The sequence below is a fragment of the Lucilia sericata genome, unplaced genomic scaffold (assembly GCF_015586225.1).
Source record: "Lucilia sericata isolate MDLA Ls3-8-SP2 unplaced genomic scaffold, ASM1558622v1 Contig000563F_arrow, whole genome shotgun sequence".
Taxonomy (NCBI): Eukaryota; Metazoa; Arthropoda; class Insecta; order Diptera; family Calliphoridae; genus Lucilia; species Lucilia sericata.
In genome coordinates, this window is record NW_023994573.1 from 108,782 (window position 1) to 128,548 (window position 19,767).

General features: G+C 28.7%; 1 protein-coding gene across 1 annotated transcript in view; it reads left to right on the top strand.

The window, feature by feature from the left end:
* The window catches only part of LOC119606241 (Ig-like and fibronectin type-III domain-containing protein 2), a 124,121-nt gene extending 104,838 nt beyond the window's left edge, over positions 1 to 19,283 (top strand). Inside the window, 5 exon segments of the mRNA XM_037959666.1 lie at positions 740 to 1,083; positions 1,209 to 1,447; positions 4,537 to 4,843; positions 16,424 to 16,449; positions 18,628 to 19,283. Coding sequence (XP_037815594.1) covers positions 740 to 1,083; positions 1,209 to 1,447; positions 4,537 to 4,843; positions 16,424 to 16,449; positions 18,628 to 18,642 — 931 coding nt within the window. The 3' untranslated portion in view covers positions 18,643 to 19,283.
* The last annotated feature ends 484 nt before the right edge of the window (positions 19,284 to 19,767 follow it).

Below are 19,767 nucleotides of genomic sequence, written 5' to 3' on the forward strand. Positions count from 1 at the left end.
ATCTTTTAGTGTGTGTATGTGGTTTCTTTCCTTTTTATAAGCCTGAATGGCTTTTATACGAATACAAAATAATAATTAAATAACCATGAATATTCATAGACTCAAACACTTGAACAAAAACCGAGTCCTTAAAAAGTAGTTGTTGTTGTTGTTGACCCGTTTACATTGTAGTAAAACAATGTTTAAAGACTGTATCTCTCTGAAGTTTTTTTGTAGACTATTTTCCGTTATAAGAAAATTTGTTGTTTTCTAAACTATCATTTTGCCTTTAAATGCCAAGGAAAAACTTTATAGTTTAGAACTAACTAGGAAAAGTATAAGAGTGATGACGAAAATGGGTGTGTGTGTGTGTGTAGGGATGTGTGAAGAAGCTGTTAACACTTACACACATTAGTGGTCCTTGCATACCAGCAATATTTCCAACAATATACCCTTGAGAAAATTTTAACTGGCAACCCAAAGAAGGCAACAAAAACAACAACAATAACTCTCAAAAAAGCAACTAAAACCACAAGCACTCAAGCAAGAGAACATTGTTAAACGAAAAACACTTTGGGAGCTAGAAAATATGTGTGTACGTATAAGTCAATGAGTAACTAAAGAGTATTTTACACATAAAAACTGAATCTAGTCGTAAAAGTGTGTGTGTGTGTAATATCATATAAAAGCTTTACATTTACATACAAATCTTAACTGTTTCCTCTTTTTTCCGGTATTTTTTTTTTTATTTACTTTACAGATGGGATCCACCCACCAAAAATCCCAATGTTGTAGATGGTTATCGAATATTTTACCATGAAGCTGCCATAATCGGCAACGAAATAGCACAAAGTGAAACAATGACTGGCGGTGCTTTAGCAGCAGGAGGTCCTTTAGAAGCCTCCTCAGCAGCACCCTCCAACATTATGCTTAACAATAACAATAATGCAACAAGCATGCAAATGGCTGGTAACAACAATACCACAACGGGCATAAGCAGCAGTGAGGTAAGACGCATTGATGTCAAGGAAACCAGTGTAAATATAGATGGTCTCAAAAAGGATGTCTTATATGAGTTGGTTGTTAAAGCTGGCAATTCGTATGGTAAGTTGAACTCCCGAAAAAGGAACACATTCTCTACCTTACGCTTTTTTATGTTTATTTTTGTTTTTATTTACTTTTCTCTAAAATGTGTTTTTCCTTTTTCTTTTTATAATTCCCTCGTTTAGGTGCCAGTGTTTTAACTGAACCGATAAAATTCACACTTGGCGAACATCATGTTACATCGGCGACAACAACGTATTCACATGCGGTGGGTACGATAAGCGGTATTGTTGCAAGTATTTTAGCTGTTTTACTAGCAGCTGCCGCCATTATATTCTATAGACGCCATAGAGCAAATGGTAAGGCAGCCACAGGGGTGGCATTTGAAAATCCCACATATACAAGAGGTTTAGAACAAGTGCAGGTAAGTTTGGAATATTAAACTATATATTTAAGAGCGTAAAAATGCAAATATAAACAAAGCATTTAATTTAATAGAATTATTTAAAAATCTTTAAGGAAACAAGTTAAAACAGTGGTTCAAGAAAAAAGTTACTAAAAGCTTAAATTATCTTCTAAATGAGAAATTTTTCTGTACCAAAACTGTCTTCTTAAGGAAGACACTTTTCTATAGGAAAACTGTCCTTTCCCAAGAAGACACTTTTCTATACGAAAACCGTCTTCTATAAGAAGACACCTTTCTATACGAAAACTGTCTTCTATAAGAAAACACTTTTCTATACGAAAACTGTCTTCTATAAGAAAACACTTTTTTATACGAAAACTGTCTTCTATAAGAAAACACTTTTCTAAACTAAAACTGTCTTCTATAAGAAGACACTGTTCTATACGAAAATTGTCTTCTATAAGAAGACACTGTTCTACACGAAAACTGTATTCTATAAGAAGACACTGTTCTATACGAAAACTGTCTTCTATAAGAAGACACTGTTCTATACGAAAACTGTCTTCTATAAGAAGTCACTGTTCTATACGAAAACTGTCTTCTATAAGAAGACACTTTTCTATACGAAAACTGTCTTCTATAAAAGACACTTTTCTATACGAAAACTGTCTTCTATAAGAAGACACTTTTCTATACGAAAACTGTCTCCTATTAGAAGACATTTTTCTATACTAAAACTGTCTTCTGTAAGAAGACACTTTTCTATACGAAAACTGTATTCTATAAGAAGACACTTTTTTATACGAAAACTGTCTTCTATAAGAAGACACTTTTCTTTACGAAAACTGTCTTCTATAAGAAGACACTTTTCTATACGAAAACTGTCTTCTATTAGAAGACACTCTTCTATACGAAAACTGTCTTCTATTAGAAGACACTGTTCTATACGAAAACTGTCTTCTATTAGAATACACTGTTCTATACGAAAACTGTCTTCTATTAGAAGACACTGTTCTATACGAAAACTGTCTTCTATTAGAAGACACTGTTCTATACGAAAACTGTCTTCTATAAGAAGACACTTTTCTATACGAAAACTGTCTTCTATAAGAAGACACTTTTCTATACGAAAACTGTCTTCTATAAGAAGACACTTTTCTATACGAAAACTGTCTTCTATAAGAAGACACTTTTCTATACGAAAACTGTCTTCTATAAGAAGACACTTTTCTATACGAAAACTGTCTTCTATAAGAAGACACTTTTCTATACGAAAACTGTCTTCTATAAGAAGACACTTTTCTATACGAAAACTGTCTTCTATAAGAAGACACTTTTCTATACGAAAACTGTCTTCTATAAGAAGACACTTTTCTATACGAAAACTGTCTTCTATAAGAAGACACTTTTCTATACGAAAACTGTCTTCTATAAGAAGACACTTTTCTATACGAAAACTGTCTTCTATAAGAAGACACTTTTCTATACGAAAACTGTCTTCTATAAGAAGACACTTTTCTATACGAAAACTGTCTTCTATAAGAAGACACTTTTCTATACGAAAACTACCTTCTATAAGAAGACACCTTTTTATACGAAAACTGTCTTCTATAAGAAGACACTTTTCTATACGAAAACTTGCTTCTATAAGAAGACACTTTTCTATACGAAAACTTTCTTCCATAAGAAGACACTTTTCTATACGAAAACTGTCTTCTATAAGAAGATATTTTTCTATACGAAAACGGACTTCTATAAGAAGACACTTTTCTATACGAAAACTGTCTTCTATAAGAAGACACTTTTCTATACGAAAACTGTCTTCTATAAGAAGACACTTTTCTATACGAAAACTGTCTTCTATAAGAAGACACTTTTCTATACGAAAACTGTCTTCTATAAGAAGACACTTTTCTATACGAAAACTGTCTTCTATAAGAAGACACTTTTCTATACGAAAACTGTCTTCTATAAGAAGACACTTTTCTATACGAAAACTGTCTTCTATAAGAAGACACTTTTCTATACGAAAACTGTCTTCTATAAGAAGACACTTTTCTATACGAAAACTGTCTTCTATAAGAAGACACTTTTCTATACGAAAACTGTCTTCTATAAGAAAACACTTTTCTATACGAAAACTGTCTTCTATAAGAAGACACTTTTCTATACGAAAACTGTCTTCTATAAGAAGACACTTTTCTATACGAAAACTGTCTTCTATAAGAAGACACTTTTCTATACGAAAACTGTCTTCTATAAGAAGACACTTTTCTATACGAAAACTGTCTTCTATAAGAAGACACTTTTCTATACGAAAACTGTCTTCTATAAGAAGACACTTTTCTATACGAAAACTGTCTTCTATAAGAAGACACTTTTCTATACGAAAACTGTCTTCTATAAGAAGACACTTTTCTATACGAAAACTGTCTTCTATAAGAAGACACTTTTCTATACGAAAACTGTCTTCTATAAGAAGACACTTTTCTATACGAAAACTGTCTTCTATAAGAAGACACTTTTCTATACGAAAACTGTCTTCTATAAGAAGGCACTTTTCTATACGAAAACTGCCTACTATAAGAAGGCAATTTTCTATACGAAAACTGTCTTCTATAAGAAGACACTTTTCTATACGAAAACAAAAACCTTTGTTCTAAAGTACTTAAATGACTTTAAATTTAGTACCCAAAAATCTTAAATCACTGTTTTATTATAAAGGCAAAAATAACTGTCCTAGTAACCATTCCTTTAGCAATAAAGTCAGAGCTTTCTTTTATTATTGCTATAGATTTTTTCCTGTCTATTAAACGCTTAACAAAACTATATTGATGTTCTTATTTTATAACGATGAGTATAACATAATTTTCATTGTTGTATTTTTGTTTATTTTTTCTTATTCTACTTTTTGCCATACTTACTTCCTGTGCAATCATTTGAAACATGTCTTTGGAATGGTTGTGTATGTGTTTTTGTATTTTATTTTTGGCTGGGCTGTAATGCGTTATGGTGTTGGTAATAACTTGTGTATTATTCTCTGTCTCCTTTATATATGTGTTGGTCTGTGTGTGTTTGTTTATAAAACTTAATAAACTTCCGGTTAGTTACCTACTGTGACATCTGCCTTAACGCATACAACCAATATGAATGGTGGAAATTTCACAACAAGAACGCCTGCCTCAACACATGCCACAACGACAGTGTCTTCAGCGGCTCTGCCAGCCACAACGACATTAAGACCCTCTATGACATCAAAAGTGGGGAACAATTCAACAACGACAACAGCATCAGCACAATACCAACCTAAAGGAACAACAGTTAAAACCTCAAACCTGGATGGCATCGATGCTCATACACAATGCAACGAAATAAATCCCACAATTTATGAAGAGCTCAAACTTGGCCAAGAAGGTGCGGGATTTAAAAAGCTTGTGCCATAAAGAGTGAAAAAAGTAGCAGCTACTATTTCCCTATTTTTATGTTTGCTCCCTTAAATTCCCGTTTTTGCTTTTGTATTTCCCTTCCATTCTCGCTAAAAAAATGACAGTTTTCTGCCACATACTCGTACGTATTTATGGGGGTAATAGCTTAATAGTTAAACACATATTGCTAGCAGCTACATACATATAAATTAAACCAGCAAACTTATAGAGAGATTAAACTTAAAAGCATGAAAGCTTTATTAACTAAATGGGTAAGTTTTCTTAAAGTTTATTTAATGAATTACATAAAAATTCTAAATTTTGTACAGAATTATTAAATTTTTAACTTAAACTGAAAATTATAGCCAAAGTTGGATGAAAGCTTTTTCAATAAAACGTAAACTTTGTTTAATAACTAAAACTTTCTTAAGCTTTAAAACCTCAACTAACTAAAAAGCTTTATCAATTAAAGAACATTTTGAAAAGAAAGTGGTTTCCTCAAAAATTTCTAAAGCTTCACATTTTGGTTTGAATTGATTTGGAATTATACTCCGAAAAGAAGAAAAAGCTTTTTTATAGCTTAAAGGAAGACCCTTTCTTCTACAAGAAGACACTTTTATATGCGAAAACTGAAATTTTCAATCAAGTTTAAGAAAAGCTTTTCTCAAACTTTGTTAAAACCAAAGCTTTTCAGTATAAATTTCTATTGATTACCTTTATGTTTGCTGGGTTATTAACCTACGACTGAAACTGATGATGATGAGAAAAATATGAAGAAAAAAACTGCAAAACAAATCATTGACTTAAACTTAAAGAAAATGCCAAAAACGTTTTGCAACAACAACAAACTTATCTTTTATATATAAACGTATCTAGCAGTCTAGTAGTTAAAACTTTGTATGTCTTTGTATGTAGCTGTATATAGAAGTAAAATATTGTGTGTAAAATTGAGTATGTGTTTGTGTAACTGTGCTAAAGATCTAACAACTTCCGTTTGTTAAAGAAAAAATGTAACAAAAAAAAGTCAAGCATAACCGGTATTCTTCTTTCTATTTGAAAATCGTATGCTCTGTAAAGTCTTGTATTTTATGTAATTTTTTTTTTTTGGCTAGAACTCATCTTAAATAAAAAAAAAAACATAGAAAAGAAAAACGGTTTAAGTAAACAACACAAAATATAATAATTTAAACATTTGTATGTGTATGATGCCTTCTTAGCATTAGTGTTAAATATATAGAAATAAAATATATTTTTATTTAGCTCTTCCTTTCACAAAATCTACAGCCCTTAAAACGGTTTAAGGTATTGGGTAAGAGAGCATAAAAATAACAATAGAATAACACAATATATACAAAATATAAAAAAAATTGAAAATCATATAAACACACCGCAAAATCTGTGAAGAAATCTACCATATACACTCTAAATTATAGTTAAAGAAAATATTTATAAAAATAAGCAAAAATTGTATAAATGTGTAAAATACACAAAATATTTAGTTGTAAAGAAAGAACATGAAAAAATTATATCAGCTAGAAAATACCAGGATTTTTTTTATGTCTGTCTGTGTTAAAATTTGGGGTTTCGGGAGGGGAAGCATATGTGTATAAAAATTATGCTAAAAATATTGTTTTCTTTTCTTTCAGTTCGTTTCAATATTTTAAATATGAATACAATTGGTTTATAAAAATGTTAAATAAATAAATTTTAAATACCCTACACTCGCAACGGAAAGACAGACACTTTTCTATACGAAAACTGTCTTCTACAGGAATACTGTCTGCTGAAGGAAGACACTTTTCTATACGAAAGCTGTCTTCTAAAAGAAGACACTTTTCTATACGAAAGCTGTCTTCTAAAAGAAGACACTTTTCTATACGAAAGCTGTCTTCTAAAAGAAGACACTTTTCTATACGAAAGCTGTCTTCTAAAAGAAGACACTTTTCTATACGAAAACTGTCTTCTAAAAGAAGACACTTTTCTATACGAAAACTGTCTTCTAAAAGAAGACACTTTTCTATACGAAAACTGTCTTCTAAAAGAAGACACTTTTCTATACGAAAACTGTCTTCTAAAAGAAGACACTTTTCTATACGAAAACTGTCTTCTAAAAGAAGACACTTTTCTATACGAAAACTGTCTTCTAAAAGAAGACACTTTTCTATACGAAAACTGTCTTCTAAAAGAAGACACTTTTCTATACGAAAACTGTCTTCTAAAAGAAGACACTTTTCTATACGAAAACTGTCTTCTAAAAGAAGACACTTTTCTATACGAAAACTGTCTTCTAAAAGAAGACACTTTTCTATACGAAAACTGTCTTCTAAAAGAAGACACTTTTCTATACGAAAACTGTCTTCTAAAAGAAGACACTTTTCTATACGAAAACTGTCTTCTAAAAGAAGACACTTTTCTATACGAAAACTGTCTTCTAAAAGAAGACACTTTTCTATACGAAAACTGTCTTCTAAAAGAAGACACTTTTCTATACGAAAACTGTCTTCTAAAAGAAGACACTTTTCTATACGAAAACTGTCTTCTAAAAGAAGACACTTTTCTATACGAAAACTGTCTTCTAAAAGAAGACACTTTTCTATACGAAAACTGTCTTCTAAAACTTTTCTATACGAAAGCTGTCTTCTATAAGAAGAAACTTTTCTCTACGAAAACTGTCTTATATAAGAAGACGAAAACCGTTTTCTATAAGAACACACTTTTCTAGGTGAAAACTGTCTTCTATAAGAAGACACTTTTCTAGGTGAAAACTGTCTTCTATAAGAAGACACTTTTCTATACAAAAACTGTCTTCTATGAGAAGACACTTTTCTATACGAAAACAGCCGTCTCTAAGAAGACACTTTTCTATACGAAAACACCGTCTCTAAGAAGACACTTTTCTATACCAAAACTTTCTTCTATAAGAAGACACTTTTTTATACGAACACTGTCTTCTATAAGAAGACACTTTTCTATACAAACACTGTCTTCTATAAGAAGACACTTTTCTATACGAAAACTGTCTTCTATAAGAAGACACTTTTCTATACGAAAACTGTCTTCTATAAGATGACACTTTTCTATAGGAAAACTGTCTTCTATAAGAAAACACTTTTCTATACGAAAACTGTCTTCTAGAAGAAGACACTTTTCTATAGGAAAACTGTCTTCTATAAGAAGACACTTTTCTATACGAAAACTGTCTCCTATAAGAAGATACTTTTCTATACGAAAACTGTCTTCTATAAGAAGACACTTTTCTATCCGAAAACTGTCTTATATAAGAAGACACTTTTCTATACGAAAACTGTCTTTTTCAGGAAGACATTTTTCTACAGAAAACTGTCTTGCCAGGTCCATTTTCTTTGGAATATTGTTTTGTTAGGACTGTTTTCTTGAGAACGCTGTCTATCCAAGGTTATTTTCATTGTGGAAAAGACACTTTTCTTTAGATCACCAACTGTAGGGTATTTAAAACAAAAACAAACCTTGACAACAACACCCCCAAGAAATCCTATTAAATCTATGTTAATGTCTTTATTATTGAGACATTAACACTGACAAAAAAAAATAATACAAAATATTTAAGGTTTATGTTTTAATTTTTTTTCTGACTCAAATCTCATGTTTTTTTTAATGTTTATTTTGTTGTTGACACACTTTAAATGCTATTCTGAATGGAAAATATATACACATGTATAGAAAAAATATAAAAAAAAGAATTTTACAAATGCTATAAGTAAATGTCAAGGAGAAAGTAAATGTAAATGTGTGACTAAGTAAATAAATACACAGACAGACAAGCAGCAGCTCTAACACCTCGACATGACATGATTTTAATATTAAGTCATCGGCATCATCATTATTATAATCATCAGCAGCAGCATCATACAGATATTCATATGAATAAATGTACGTATGTATAGCTTGTTGTCATAAATAATGATGATGATAATGGGTATTTACCCAGCGACGACTGAAGGGCTAATAATATTTTCAAATAATCTCAATATTAATCTTATGTCTTTGTTTTACTGGCAAACAAACCTTTAAACAAATAAAAAGAGGGTTGAAATATTAAGGTTCTTAAACAAAAATTTTCAAAGTGATGGCTTTAAAAATATTTAAAACAGAATTTAATTTAAATATATTTTATCCATATAAATATGTTTTTTATGGTTATATATTCTAAATCCTGTATTTTTTCTATTTAAATTCTTTTAAATCCTTTTTTTAAATTAATTGACACTTGTCTTCAAATGTTTTGTTTCCTACTCCCTGGTTTTATTTTAAAATTAATTTTTTAGTTTTATCTTTAAATATCTCATCCTGTTGCTTTTGTCTGATAAAATATTTAAATCCAATTTTTTCAAAACAGGATTTATATGGAAATAACTGATGTTATGAGTTCATACACAATGTTTCTTAAACAATATTAAAGATTTCATTTTCTAAACAAAAAGAAGCCACTTTTCTATACGAAAACTGTCCTCCCAAAGAAGACACTTTTCTATACGAAAACTGTCTTCCCAAAGAAGACACTTTTCTATACGAAAACTGTCTTCCCAAAGAAGACACTTTTCTATACGAAAACTGTCTTCCCAAAGAAGACACTTTTCTATACGAAAACTGTCTTCCCAAAGAAGACACTTTTCTATACGAAAACTGTCTTCCCAAAGAAGACACTTTTCTATACGAAAACTGTATTCCCAAAAAAGACACTTTTCTATACGAAAACTGTCTTCTCAAAGAAGACACTTTTCTATACGAAAACTGTCTTCCCAAAGAAGACACTTTTCTATACGAAAACTGTCTTCCCAAAGAAGACACTTTTCTATATGAAAACTGTCTTCCCAAAGAAGACATTTTTCTATACGAAAACTGTCTTCCCAAAGAAGACACTTTTCTATGCGAAAACTATCTTCCCAAAGAAGACCCTTTTCTATACGAAAACTGCCTTCCCAAAGAAGACTTTTAAAAATAATCGTAATTCTGCTTTAATTTCAAACAGTAATTTTCTGATTTAAATTTTAATTTCTATCTTTTTGTTAAATCCTGGTTATTAAATTTTATTTCAGTTTTTATTTTTCTTCTTAAAAACTTTTTTTTTTTGCTGCAAAAATTTCCTTCAAAATTATTTTCTTCTCTTTTGTTATAATTTAATCTCTCCCCTGAATTGTTCTATTGAGATTGCTGCTAAATGTTTTAACATCATGTTTTAGTACGTAAATCAGTACCTAAATGATTTAATACTCTGAAAAGAAGAAATAAGTAAATTAGAAAAAAAAATAAACAAGAAAATATGTTTTAATTCTCTCGTAATAGAATGTTAAAATGAGTATTAAGATTATTTTATAATGCTACTCTTGTGGACGATATCTAACTGTCTGTCTATCCATCATTGTGTTAGTAGCTGGAAGCACTGTCGGTCTGTCTGTCTGTTTTGGTTTATTTATAACTACCTGGTAATTTATTATAAATTTGGGAATTATTTAAATGTTTATAGAAATTTTACTATAAAATGATAATAACAGCAACAGGGGTAAAGGGGTTTAAAGTGTGTAAAAAAAAGATTTAAAATGGAAATTTAATTTTTTAATTGCCAAGAATTGTTAAGTAAGTTTAAGGCAAGTTTTTTAGGTAGAAATTATTATGGAAAGAGTTAAAGTTTAGGTTTTCAAATCTTATTAGGGATTTTTATATATTTTTACAAACACCTAGGCGTATGAGTATGACAGTTGTTTAAGATAATAATCATACGCCACCAGTTATTCCCATGTTCCTTTTATTTTCTGTGCTTTTAATTTGAGATTTAAATTCTTATTAAGGATTTTTAAATATTTTCACTAACGCCTAGACGTATGAGTGTTGTAGTTGTTTAAGATAACAATCATACGCCATCGAATGCTCCCATTTGTATTGTAAATCAAAAAGTTTTATTTTCTGTCCTTTTTTTTGTGATTAGTTTAATGGACTTATTTCTCTTGATTAAACTTTGTGTTTTTTTTTACTTTGACATTTCAAAAGAAAACTAATTTTATTTGTTATCTAACAACTCATATATTTTTCTTACCGAAAACAAACCTTTTCTTTTGTAATCTCTTAAAAACTAACAACTTTTTTTTTGTTGGCATCTTAAAAAGAAACTTTTTTATTTATTTGATTAAACAAATTATGATTGCCATTAATCTAATAACAAGCTAATAGAGCAACTGATACCACGTAAAAAAAACTTTCAGGCCATAACTCATTTTCTTGGCTAAACTCTCATTTACCCAAACTCTAAACTTTATTAAGGAGTATAAAAAGTAAGAGCATGCTGCTGTTGGTAACAATTAGAAAACTTTTACAGCTTCCTTTCTAGGGGTTGTTGGTTTTCAAGTTTGTGTGTTTATTTAGTTATAAAAATAAACCATAATTGTGTAAATCTTTTATTTTCCCGGAAAAAAACTTAATAAAACACATTAATAACCACCAGCAGCAGCAGTAGCAGCAGCAGCAGCGTTCCAGACTGACTTTCAAAATATATATATTTATAATAATAATAAAAATCATGAAAGTGAACATTATACACAAATAACTAAAACAAATAAATAACATAAACTACCACAAAAGATGTAAAAATATTTTGGCCAATAACAACAACAACAAAAAAAAGAAAGTGACCACTTTAGCTGTCAAAATGAATTTATTACTCTATCCCCCGTAAATAAAATAAAAAACAAAAACTAAAAGGAAAACACTAAACAAAGGATGATGGTCAATAGGTTAGATTTTGGGGTTTTTTATATAGAATATGATAACAAAAAACATAAAGGGCAAAGAGTGTATTAGTGTGTGTCAATTTTGAGTAAGAGTGTATGTGTTAACTTAATATTTATGGTCCATAAAGGATTAAATAATTTATGAATCAAAACAACAGGCAGGCAACAACAACAAAACGATAGATTGAAGCTACAAACAACAAGGCCTTTAGTTGAAAGTTTGTATAGGGAAGGGGTAAAACACCTCGTACTCTTTATACGGCTTAAAACGAAAAATAGTACTTTTTTGAAAAATACTTTTTAACACCAATAACTTTCAGATAATAAAAAACTTGTTATTTTGTAACTTTTTAGCAAATTTAAAAAAAGTTGTAGAAATACTACTTTTTTAAAGTTTGAAAAATCTTTCATTTACAACAACTAGTTATAAATGATATAAAACTGGTAACTTTGTTACTTTTTAGCTAATTTAAAAAAGTACTTGAAATACTACTTTTTTTCAAAAAGTTCTTCTTGGCACTAAAATACTATTTATATAAAGAAATTTGCATATAATAATGGAAAAAAATAAATATTTTTAGCTTTTTTAAAAAAGTAGTAAAAATACTACCTTTTTCGAAAGTTGCTTTTGGTACTAAAATACTGATTTTGATTAAAAATATTATTTAATGCTAAAGAATAGTGGAAATATTCATTTTTTGTTAATTTTAGAAAAATGTACAAAAAATACTACCTTTTTAAAAAGTACTTTTTGTTATTAAAGTAAAATTTTTAAGAAAGAATATTGTATGTACCAAAAATGCAAGAATTAAATAAGTAATTTGTTTTTATTTTTGAAAAAAGTAGTAAAAATGCTACTTTTTGTAAAAGTAATTTTTGGCATTCAAATATAAATTTTCATAAAACATTATATTTTATGGTTGAAAATAATGGAAATATTACTTTTTTGTCAATTTTATAAAAAAACGTAGTAAATATACTACTTTTTTAAAAAGTACTTTTTTTCAAGTGAAATATTATTTTTAAGAAAGAAAATTGTTTGTACCAACGAACAGGAGTAAAATTATTTATTTTTTTACGTTTCTTTAAAAAAGTAGGAAAAAAACTACCTTTTTTAAAAGTAAACTTTGCCCTAAAATACAGATTTTTCTTAAAAATGTTATTTTATGGTAAAAATAGTGGAAATAGTACGTTTTTTGTTAATTTAAAAAAGTAGTAAAAATACTACTATTTTAAAAAAGTACTTTTTTTCAATTGAAATATAATTTTTAAGAACAAAAATTGTTTGTAAGAACAAAAAAGAGTAAAATAATTAAATTTTTTACATTTCTTTAAAAAAGTAAATTTTTTTTAAAAGTAAATTTTTCTCTAAAATACATACATATTTTCCTCAAAAATTTGATTTTATGTTTAAAAATAGTTGAAATAATACTTTTTTTATTAATTTAAAAAAGTAGTAAAAATACTACTATTTTAAAAAGGTACAATTTTGCATTGAAATAAAAGTTTTTAAGAAAGAAAATTGTTAGCACCAACGAACAAGAGTAAAACAATTATTTTTTACATATTTTAAAAAAAGTATTAAAATACTACTTTTTTAAAAAATATACTTTTTGGCATTAAAAAGCAAATTTTCATTACAAACTATATTTGAGGGCCAAAATAGTAAGAAAATTACTTTTTTAAAAGAAGTAGTTTTTGGCACTAAAACTACGTTTCTGTAGGCCTTGATGTAATAATGACTATTTCAACCACTTTTACCTGTTTTTCAGTTTTGAGTTCATTTTGTTATTAATTCCTTTGAGATAGAATATCTAAACAACTATAAATGTCTCGGGAGTTTTTACAAAACTAATATTTATGTTTATTAAACTGAAAATAACATAAAAAGGTCAACGAAAAACACACACAATAAACTAAGGATTAAAAAAAAATAAAAACATAAACCTTAAAATAAAATTTAAACAAAAATTTTCACACAAATTTAAATTTAAACAAAACAAGGGAAAGGGAAATCATAAGAAATTTTTGTTATTTTATTACTTTAATTAAATATATTGTTGAAATCTGTAATATATTAAAAAAAACCTACTTTAGAAAATATAAAAACTTTCTTTAAAAAACACCTGTATAAAAAAAATTTTGCTAGTAAGTGAAAAAATTTATACAAAAAGAATAAACTTGTAAATAAAGCTATAGTTTGTAAACTGTAAACATATTATAATATTATATATATATATATAAAAAAACTAATATTAAATTACTAACTAACTTAAGTTATCTTACAAAAGTAAACAATGAACCTTATTAACCCCTCTTTTCTGTTTTTTAATTAATAAGTATAACAACTACAATATTATTATATAAACAAAAATAAATACTTTAAACACAATAAATTTAAATAAAAATAAAATTAGTTAAACTAAACAAGAAAAACATGAAATAATAACACTTTAAATATATTTAACAATAAAAAAACGTAAAAACGCCCTTAGTAAATTGTACAAAAAAAAATTATAAAAAACAAAAAAATAAGCTCAATAAAAAAAAATTGAAATAAAAAATATAAAAGTAGTGTTTGTTTTAGTTAGTACATGTTAAAAATTTAGTTTAATTTTATTAGTTGTTATAAAATTTTTATTTATATATAAGTTTTTATTATTATTTGTTTAATAAAATACTTTTTAAAATCCTTTATTATAGTGATCCCCTAAAAGTAGGCTACGTATTATATGACTAATAGTTCTATAAAATAAAATATGCGGAAGTAGTAGTAGTTGTAATGAACGTTCTTTGTTTAATAATATTGTTATCGTTTATTGTAGATTGTTTAAATCAAAAAAACAAACACAACTTAAAAGTTTCAGTTCTAGTTCAGTTCTAGTTCAGTTCTAGTTCAGTTCTAGTTCAGTTCTAGTTCAGTTCTAGTTCAGTTCTAGTTCAGTTCTAGTTCAGTTCTAGTAGTTCAGTTCTAGTTCAGTTCTAGTTCAGTTCTAGTTCAGTTCTAGTTCAGTTCTAGTTCAGTTCTAGTTCAGTTCTAGTTCAGTTCTAGTTCAGTTCTAGTTCAGTTCTAGTTCAGTTCTAGTTCAGTTCTAGTTCAGTTCTAGTTCAGTTCTCAGTTCTAGTTCAGTTCTAGTTCAGTTCTAGTTCAGTTCTAGTTCAGTTCTAGTTCAGTTCTAGTTCAGTTCTAGTTCAGTTCTAGTTCAGTTCTAGTTCAGTCTAGTTCAGTTCTAGTTCTGTTCTAGTTCTGTTCTAGTTCTGTTCTAGTTCTGTTCTAGTTCTGTTCTAGTTCTGTTCTAGTTCTGTTCTAGTTCTGTTCTAGTTCTGTTCTAGTTCTGTTCTAGTTCTGTTCTAGTTCTGTTCTAGTTCTGTTCTAGTTCTGTTCTAGTTCTGTTCTAGTTCTGTTCTAGTTCTGTACTAGTTCTGTTCTAGTTCTGTTCTAGTTCTGTTCTAGTTCTGTTCTAGTTCTGCTCTAGTTCTGTTCTAGTTCTGTTCTAGTTCTGTTCTAGTTCTGTTCTAGTTCTAGTTCAGTTCTAGTTCAGTTCTAGTTCAGTTCTAGTTCAGTTCTAGTTCAGTTCTAGTTCAGTTCTAGTTCATTTCTAGTTCATTTCTAGTTCAGTTCTAGTTCAGTTCTAGTTCTGTTCTAGTTCTGTTCTAGTTCTGTTCTAGTTCTGTTCTAGTTCTGTTCTAGATCTATTCTAGTTCTGTTCTAGTTCTGTTCTAGTTCTGTTCTAGTTCTGTTCTAGTTTTGTTCTAGTTCTGTTCTAGTTCTGTTCCAGTTCTGTTCTAGTTCTGTTCTAGTTCTGCTCTAGTTCTGTTCTAGTTCTGTTCTAGTTCTGTTCTAGTTCTGTTCTAGTTCTGTTCTAGTTCTGTTCTAGTTCTGTTCTAGTTCAGTTCTAGTTCAGTTCTAGTTCAGTTCTAGTTCAGTTCTAGTTCAGTTCTAGTTCAGTTCTAGTTCATTTCTAGTTCATTTCTAGTTCAGTTCTAGTTCAGTTCTAGTTCTGTTCTAGTTCTGTTCTAGTTCTGTTCTAGTTCTGTTCTAGTTCTGTTCTAGATCTATTCTAGTTCTGTTCTAGTTCTGTTCTAGTTCTGTTCTAGTTCTGTTCTAGTTTTGTTCTAGTTCTGTTGTAGTCTTATTCTAGTTCAGTTTTACAATATCAAAATATCTTTGAGTGTAACAAAGAACCATTAAAAAATACCAAAATATAATCTGTCTTCACACTCTTTTTAAATATGTACTTTGCTAAAGACTCTCTTCCCTTTAGACAAAATATTTTTTCAAAACAAAGAATATTCAGCACACAAAAAAACTAGCAAATTATGCAAATGCATAAAAATTTGATTTATGTGCTTGTTTTTTTTTCTAGCAGCTAAACATTTCGTACAAACAAAATAATGAACAAAAAGCACAAGCGTTAAAAATTTACTTTAACATACATACTAACAGGAAAAAAATTCCACTACTTGGCTTTGGCAGTATTTTTTTTTATTCCCACAATTTTATTGTTTTCCTGAGGCAAGATTTTCTTTTATTTCCTTTTTTGTTATTTTTCAGTTTTATATAAAAATTTTCTTGTTTGTTTTTTTTTTAGTTGTGCTGATTTTCCCTCTAGTTTTTTGTTCCTTTTTTGTTAATGCAATTAACCTAAATTAAATTGTTTGTTGTTTTTTGGCTTTTGTGGGAATATAAATTATTTGTGTGTTTTTTTTCTTATATTTTTTTGCATACAACAAAACAACAACTATAATAACTACAACAATTTTAACACTATAAAAATAAAACCAAATAAAAAAACAATAATCTACAGAAGCCTTGCGAGTTAAAGTACAATGGGTAAGTACGCAAGTTTTTTTTATATATTGTATATTTAACTATAAAAATAAACCAGCAGCATTATTTACCATAATAAATAAAATGTTTGAGTATTAACCAAGTTACAAAAAAAGCCATAAATTTCAATAAAGATTTTGAACGGGAAAACTAACACGCCTTAAAATATGTGTGTCAGTTAAATGTATAAAAAATCAATGTTTTCATTTATGAAAAAATCTCTTAAGAAAATGTTTTGCTTTTTATGAATTAAAGCACGTAGGCGTATACGCATCACATTTATTATTAAAATGTCATTAATCATTTAAAAGAGAACATGAAATCCGGCTATGAAATCTGGGCTAATAATGACAGCATATAATTTAAGCAGCAAGGTTGTTGCAAATTGTTTCCTTAGGGTATAAAATCTTGATATAATATTGGAATATTAAACGCTTTTTAAACCTTATTTAAAACTTTTCATTTTTCAATTTCTTTAAAACTAGAACTGAACTAGAACTGAACTAGAACTGAACTAGAACTGAACTAGAACTGAACTAGAACTGAACTAGAACTGAACTAGAAGTGAACTAGAACTCAACTAGAACTAAACTAGAACTGAACTAGAACTGAACTAGAACTGAACTAAAACTGAACTAGAACTGAACTAGAACTGAACTAGAACTGAACTAGAACCTGAAGAACTAGAACTGAACTAGAACTGAACTAGAACTGAACTAGAACTGAACTAGAACTGAACTAGAACTGAACTAGAACTGAACTAGAACTGAACTAGAACTGAACTAGAACTGAACTAGAACTGAACTAGACTGAACTAGAACTGAACTAGAACTGAACTAGAACTGACTAGAACTGACTAGAACTGAACTAGAACTGAACTAGAACTGAACTAGAACTGAACTAGACTGAACTAGAACTGAACTAGAACTGAACTAGAACTGAACTAGAACTGAACTAGAACTGAACTAGAACTGACTAGAACTGAACAGAACTGAACTAGAACTGAACTAGAACTGAACTAGAACTGAACTAGTACTGAACTAGAACTGAACTAGAACTGAACTAGAACTGGAACTAGAACTGAACTAGAACTGAACTAGAACTGAACTAGAACTGAACTAGAACTGAACTAGACTGAACTAGAACTGAACTATACTGAACTAGAACTGAACTAGAACTGAACTAGAACTGAACTAGAACTGAACTAGAACTGAACTAGAACTGAACTAGAACTGAACTAGAACTGAACAAGAGCTGAACTAGAGCTGAACTAGAACTGAGCTAGAACTAAACTAGAACTGAACTAGAACTGAACTAGAACTGAACTAGAACTGAACTAGAACTGAACTAGAACTGAACTAGAAATGAACTAGAAATGAACTAGAAATGAACTAGAACTGTACTAGAACTGAACTAGAACTAGAACTGAACTAGAACTGAACTAGAACAGAACTAGAAATGAACTAGAAATGAACTAGAAATGAACTAGAAATGAACTAGAACTGTACTAGAACTGAACTAGAACTGAACTAGAACTGATCTAGAACTGAACTAGAACTGAACTAGAACTGAACTAGAACTAAACTAGAACTGAACTAGAACTGAACTAGAACTGAACTAGAACTGAACTAGGACTGAACTAGAACTGAACTAGAACTGAACTAAAACTGAACTAGAACAGAACTAGAAATGAACTAGAACTGAACTAGAACTGATCTAAAACTGAACTATAACGGAACTAAAACTGAACTAGAATTGAACTATAAATGTCGCAAACCTATTTTTTCTCTTTTATTTAAAATTACATATCCACTAAATTAAACTGATTTCAAGATAAAAGTTAATTAAAATACTGCCCCCAAGTCTCTGCCCCACAAACTTTACGTGATTTCTCACGATTTCTTAGCTGGAAAAAGGTCACAATTAATAGCTGATTTATTTATGACGCTTTACAGCAACAAAACATTCATACTCCAGTGTTATTTTCATAATTAATAGAGTTCTTATCGTACAATAACATTTTGCAATTTAGTCATAAATTTAAAACACAAACATTTTATTAACTGCGTATTTTGAAAGCAAAAAAAAAAAACTCATACCTTTTAATAAACAATTTTTTAGATTTTATTTAGATTTACCTTGATATTTTTCTATTTCTCCTCTTTCTAACACTTAAAATAGGCCTACGAATTTTAATTGCTCGAGAAGTCTATCGCACCATACAAGAACAGTCTCAAGTCAACGAGGACATGGAGGAGACGGACGTAGTCCAGCAATTATTTATTTAGATGAGTAATTGGCACGACATATTGTTGTACTTAAAGAAGGGCTAACGCAAAAGTTTTTGTAATTTTAAAAATAAGCAACAATTGTTAGAAATAAAGTTAACCTACATTTGGGAATGTTTTGGATGCAAAAGGTCAACTGGTTGATGGTGAGGACTTCAACACATTTGTAAACACGTCAATAACTGGTAACCAAAAAAATTACAAGCAGCAGTGCAGTTTATTAAATTGAGAAAAAAAACTTCTTAAAAATGTTAGAAATTAATTTAACATGTTCTAAGCTGCGTGTTATTTGGCAATTAAATCTATTAATGTTTTAAATAAAAAAGCACACATTATATTTTTTGGTTTTTGTAAATGTTTAAGTTGTAACAAAGATTTTTTTTATAAAATATTTAGAAAACTCAAGAAAAAAACCAAACCTAGGAAAGTTTTTGAACTAATACAAAACTTTTTCTTAGAGTTGTGGGTATTTTTTCTGCAAGTATTTATTATTTACTGTAAGTATTTATTTTTATTACTTTTTATTTGATTTTTTTTTTTTTTTTTGAGGCCAAAAATGCCATATACAATTTAGTGTTTAGCATTAATTAAAATTTATGTTCATAGTTAAAGAAACTAATAAACAACAAAAAAAATCTAAATAAATGTAACAAAATAAAGCAATAAATGAACGCAAATACTAAATGAAAAACAAACGCTCATAAAAACTAATTAAATTAGATTATTTCCGTTACTAATTAATGGTTAAAATGGTCATGCTGTGTGGGGGCAGAGAAAAGCGGTGGTCTTTATTACAATTTCGTGAATTCCTTAAACAAATTGTAACAACTTAAAGCCTACATAAACACGAACGGAGCAGAGAATGGGATTTACTGAATTATGGTCAATCACAAATAAATAAATGTTAAAAAAATAAACATAAAATTTAATAGATATTGTTTAATTTGTTGGAATGTTAGAAAGAAATAAAATTTAATGAAAATATTTTTCAATAAAGGAAAAGGAAAAAGAGAAGAAATGCGCTAAAAAAGGT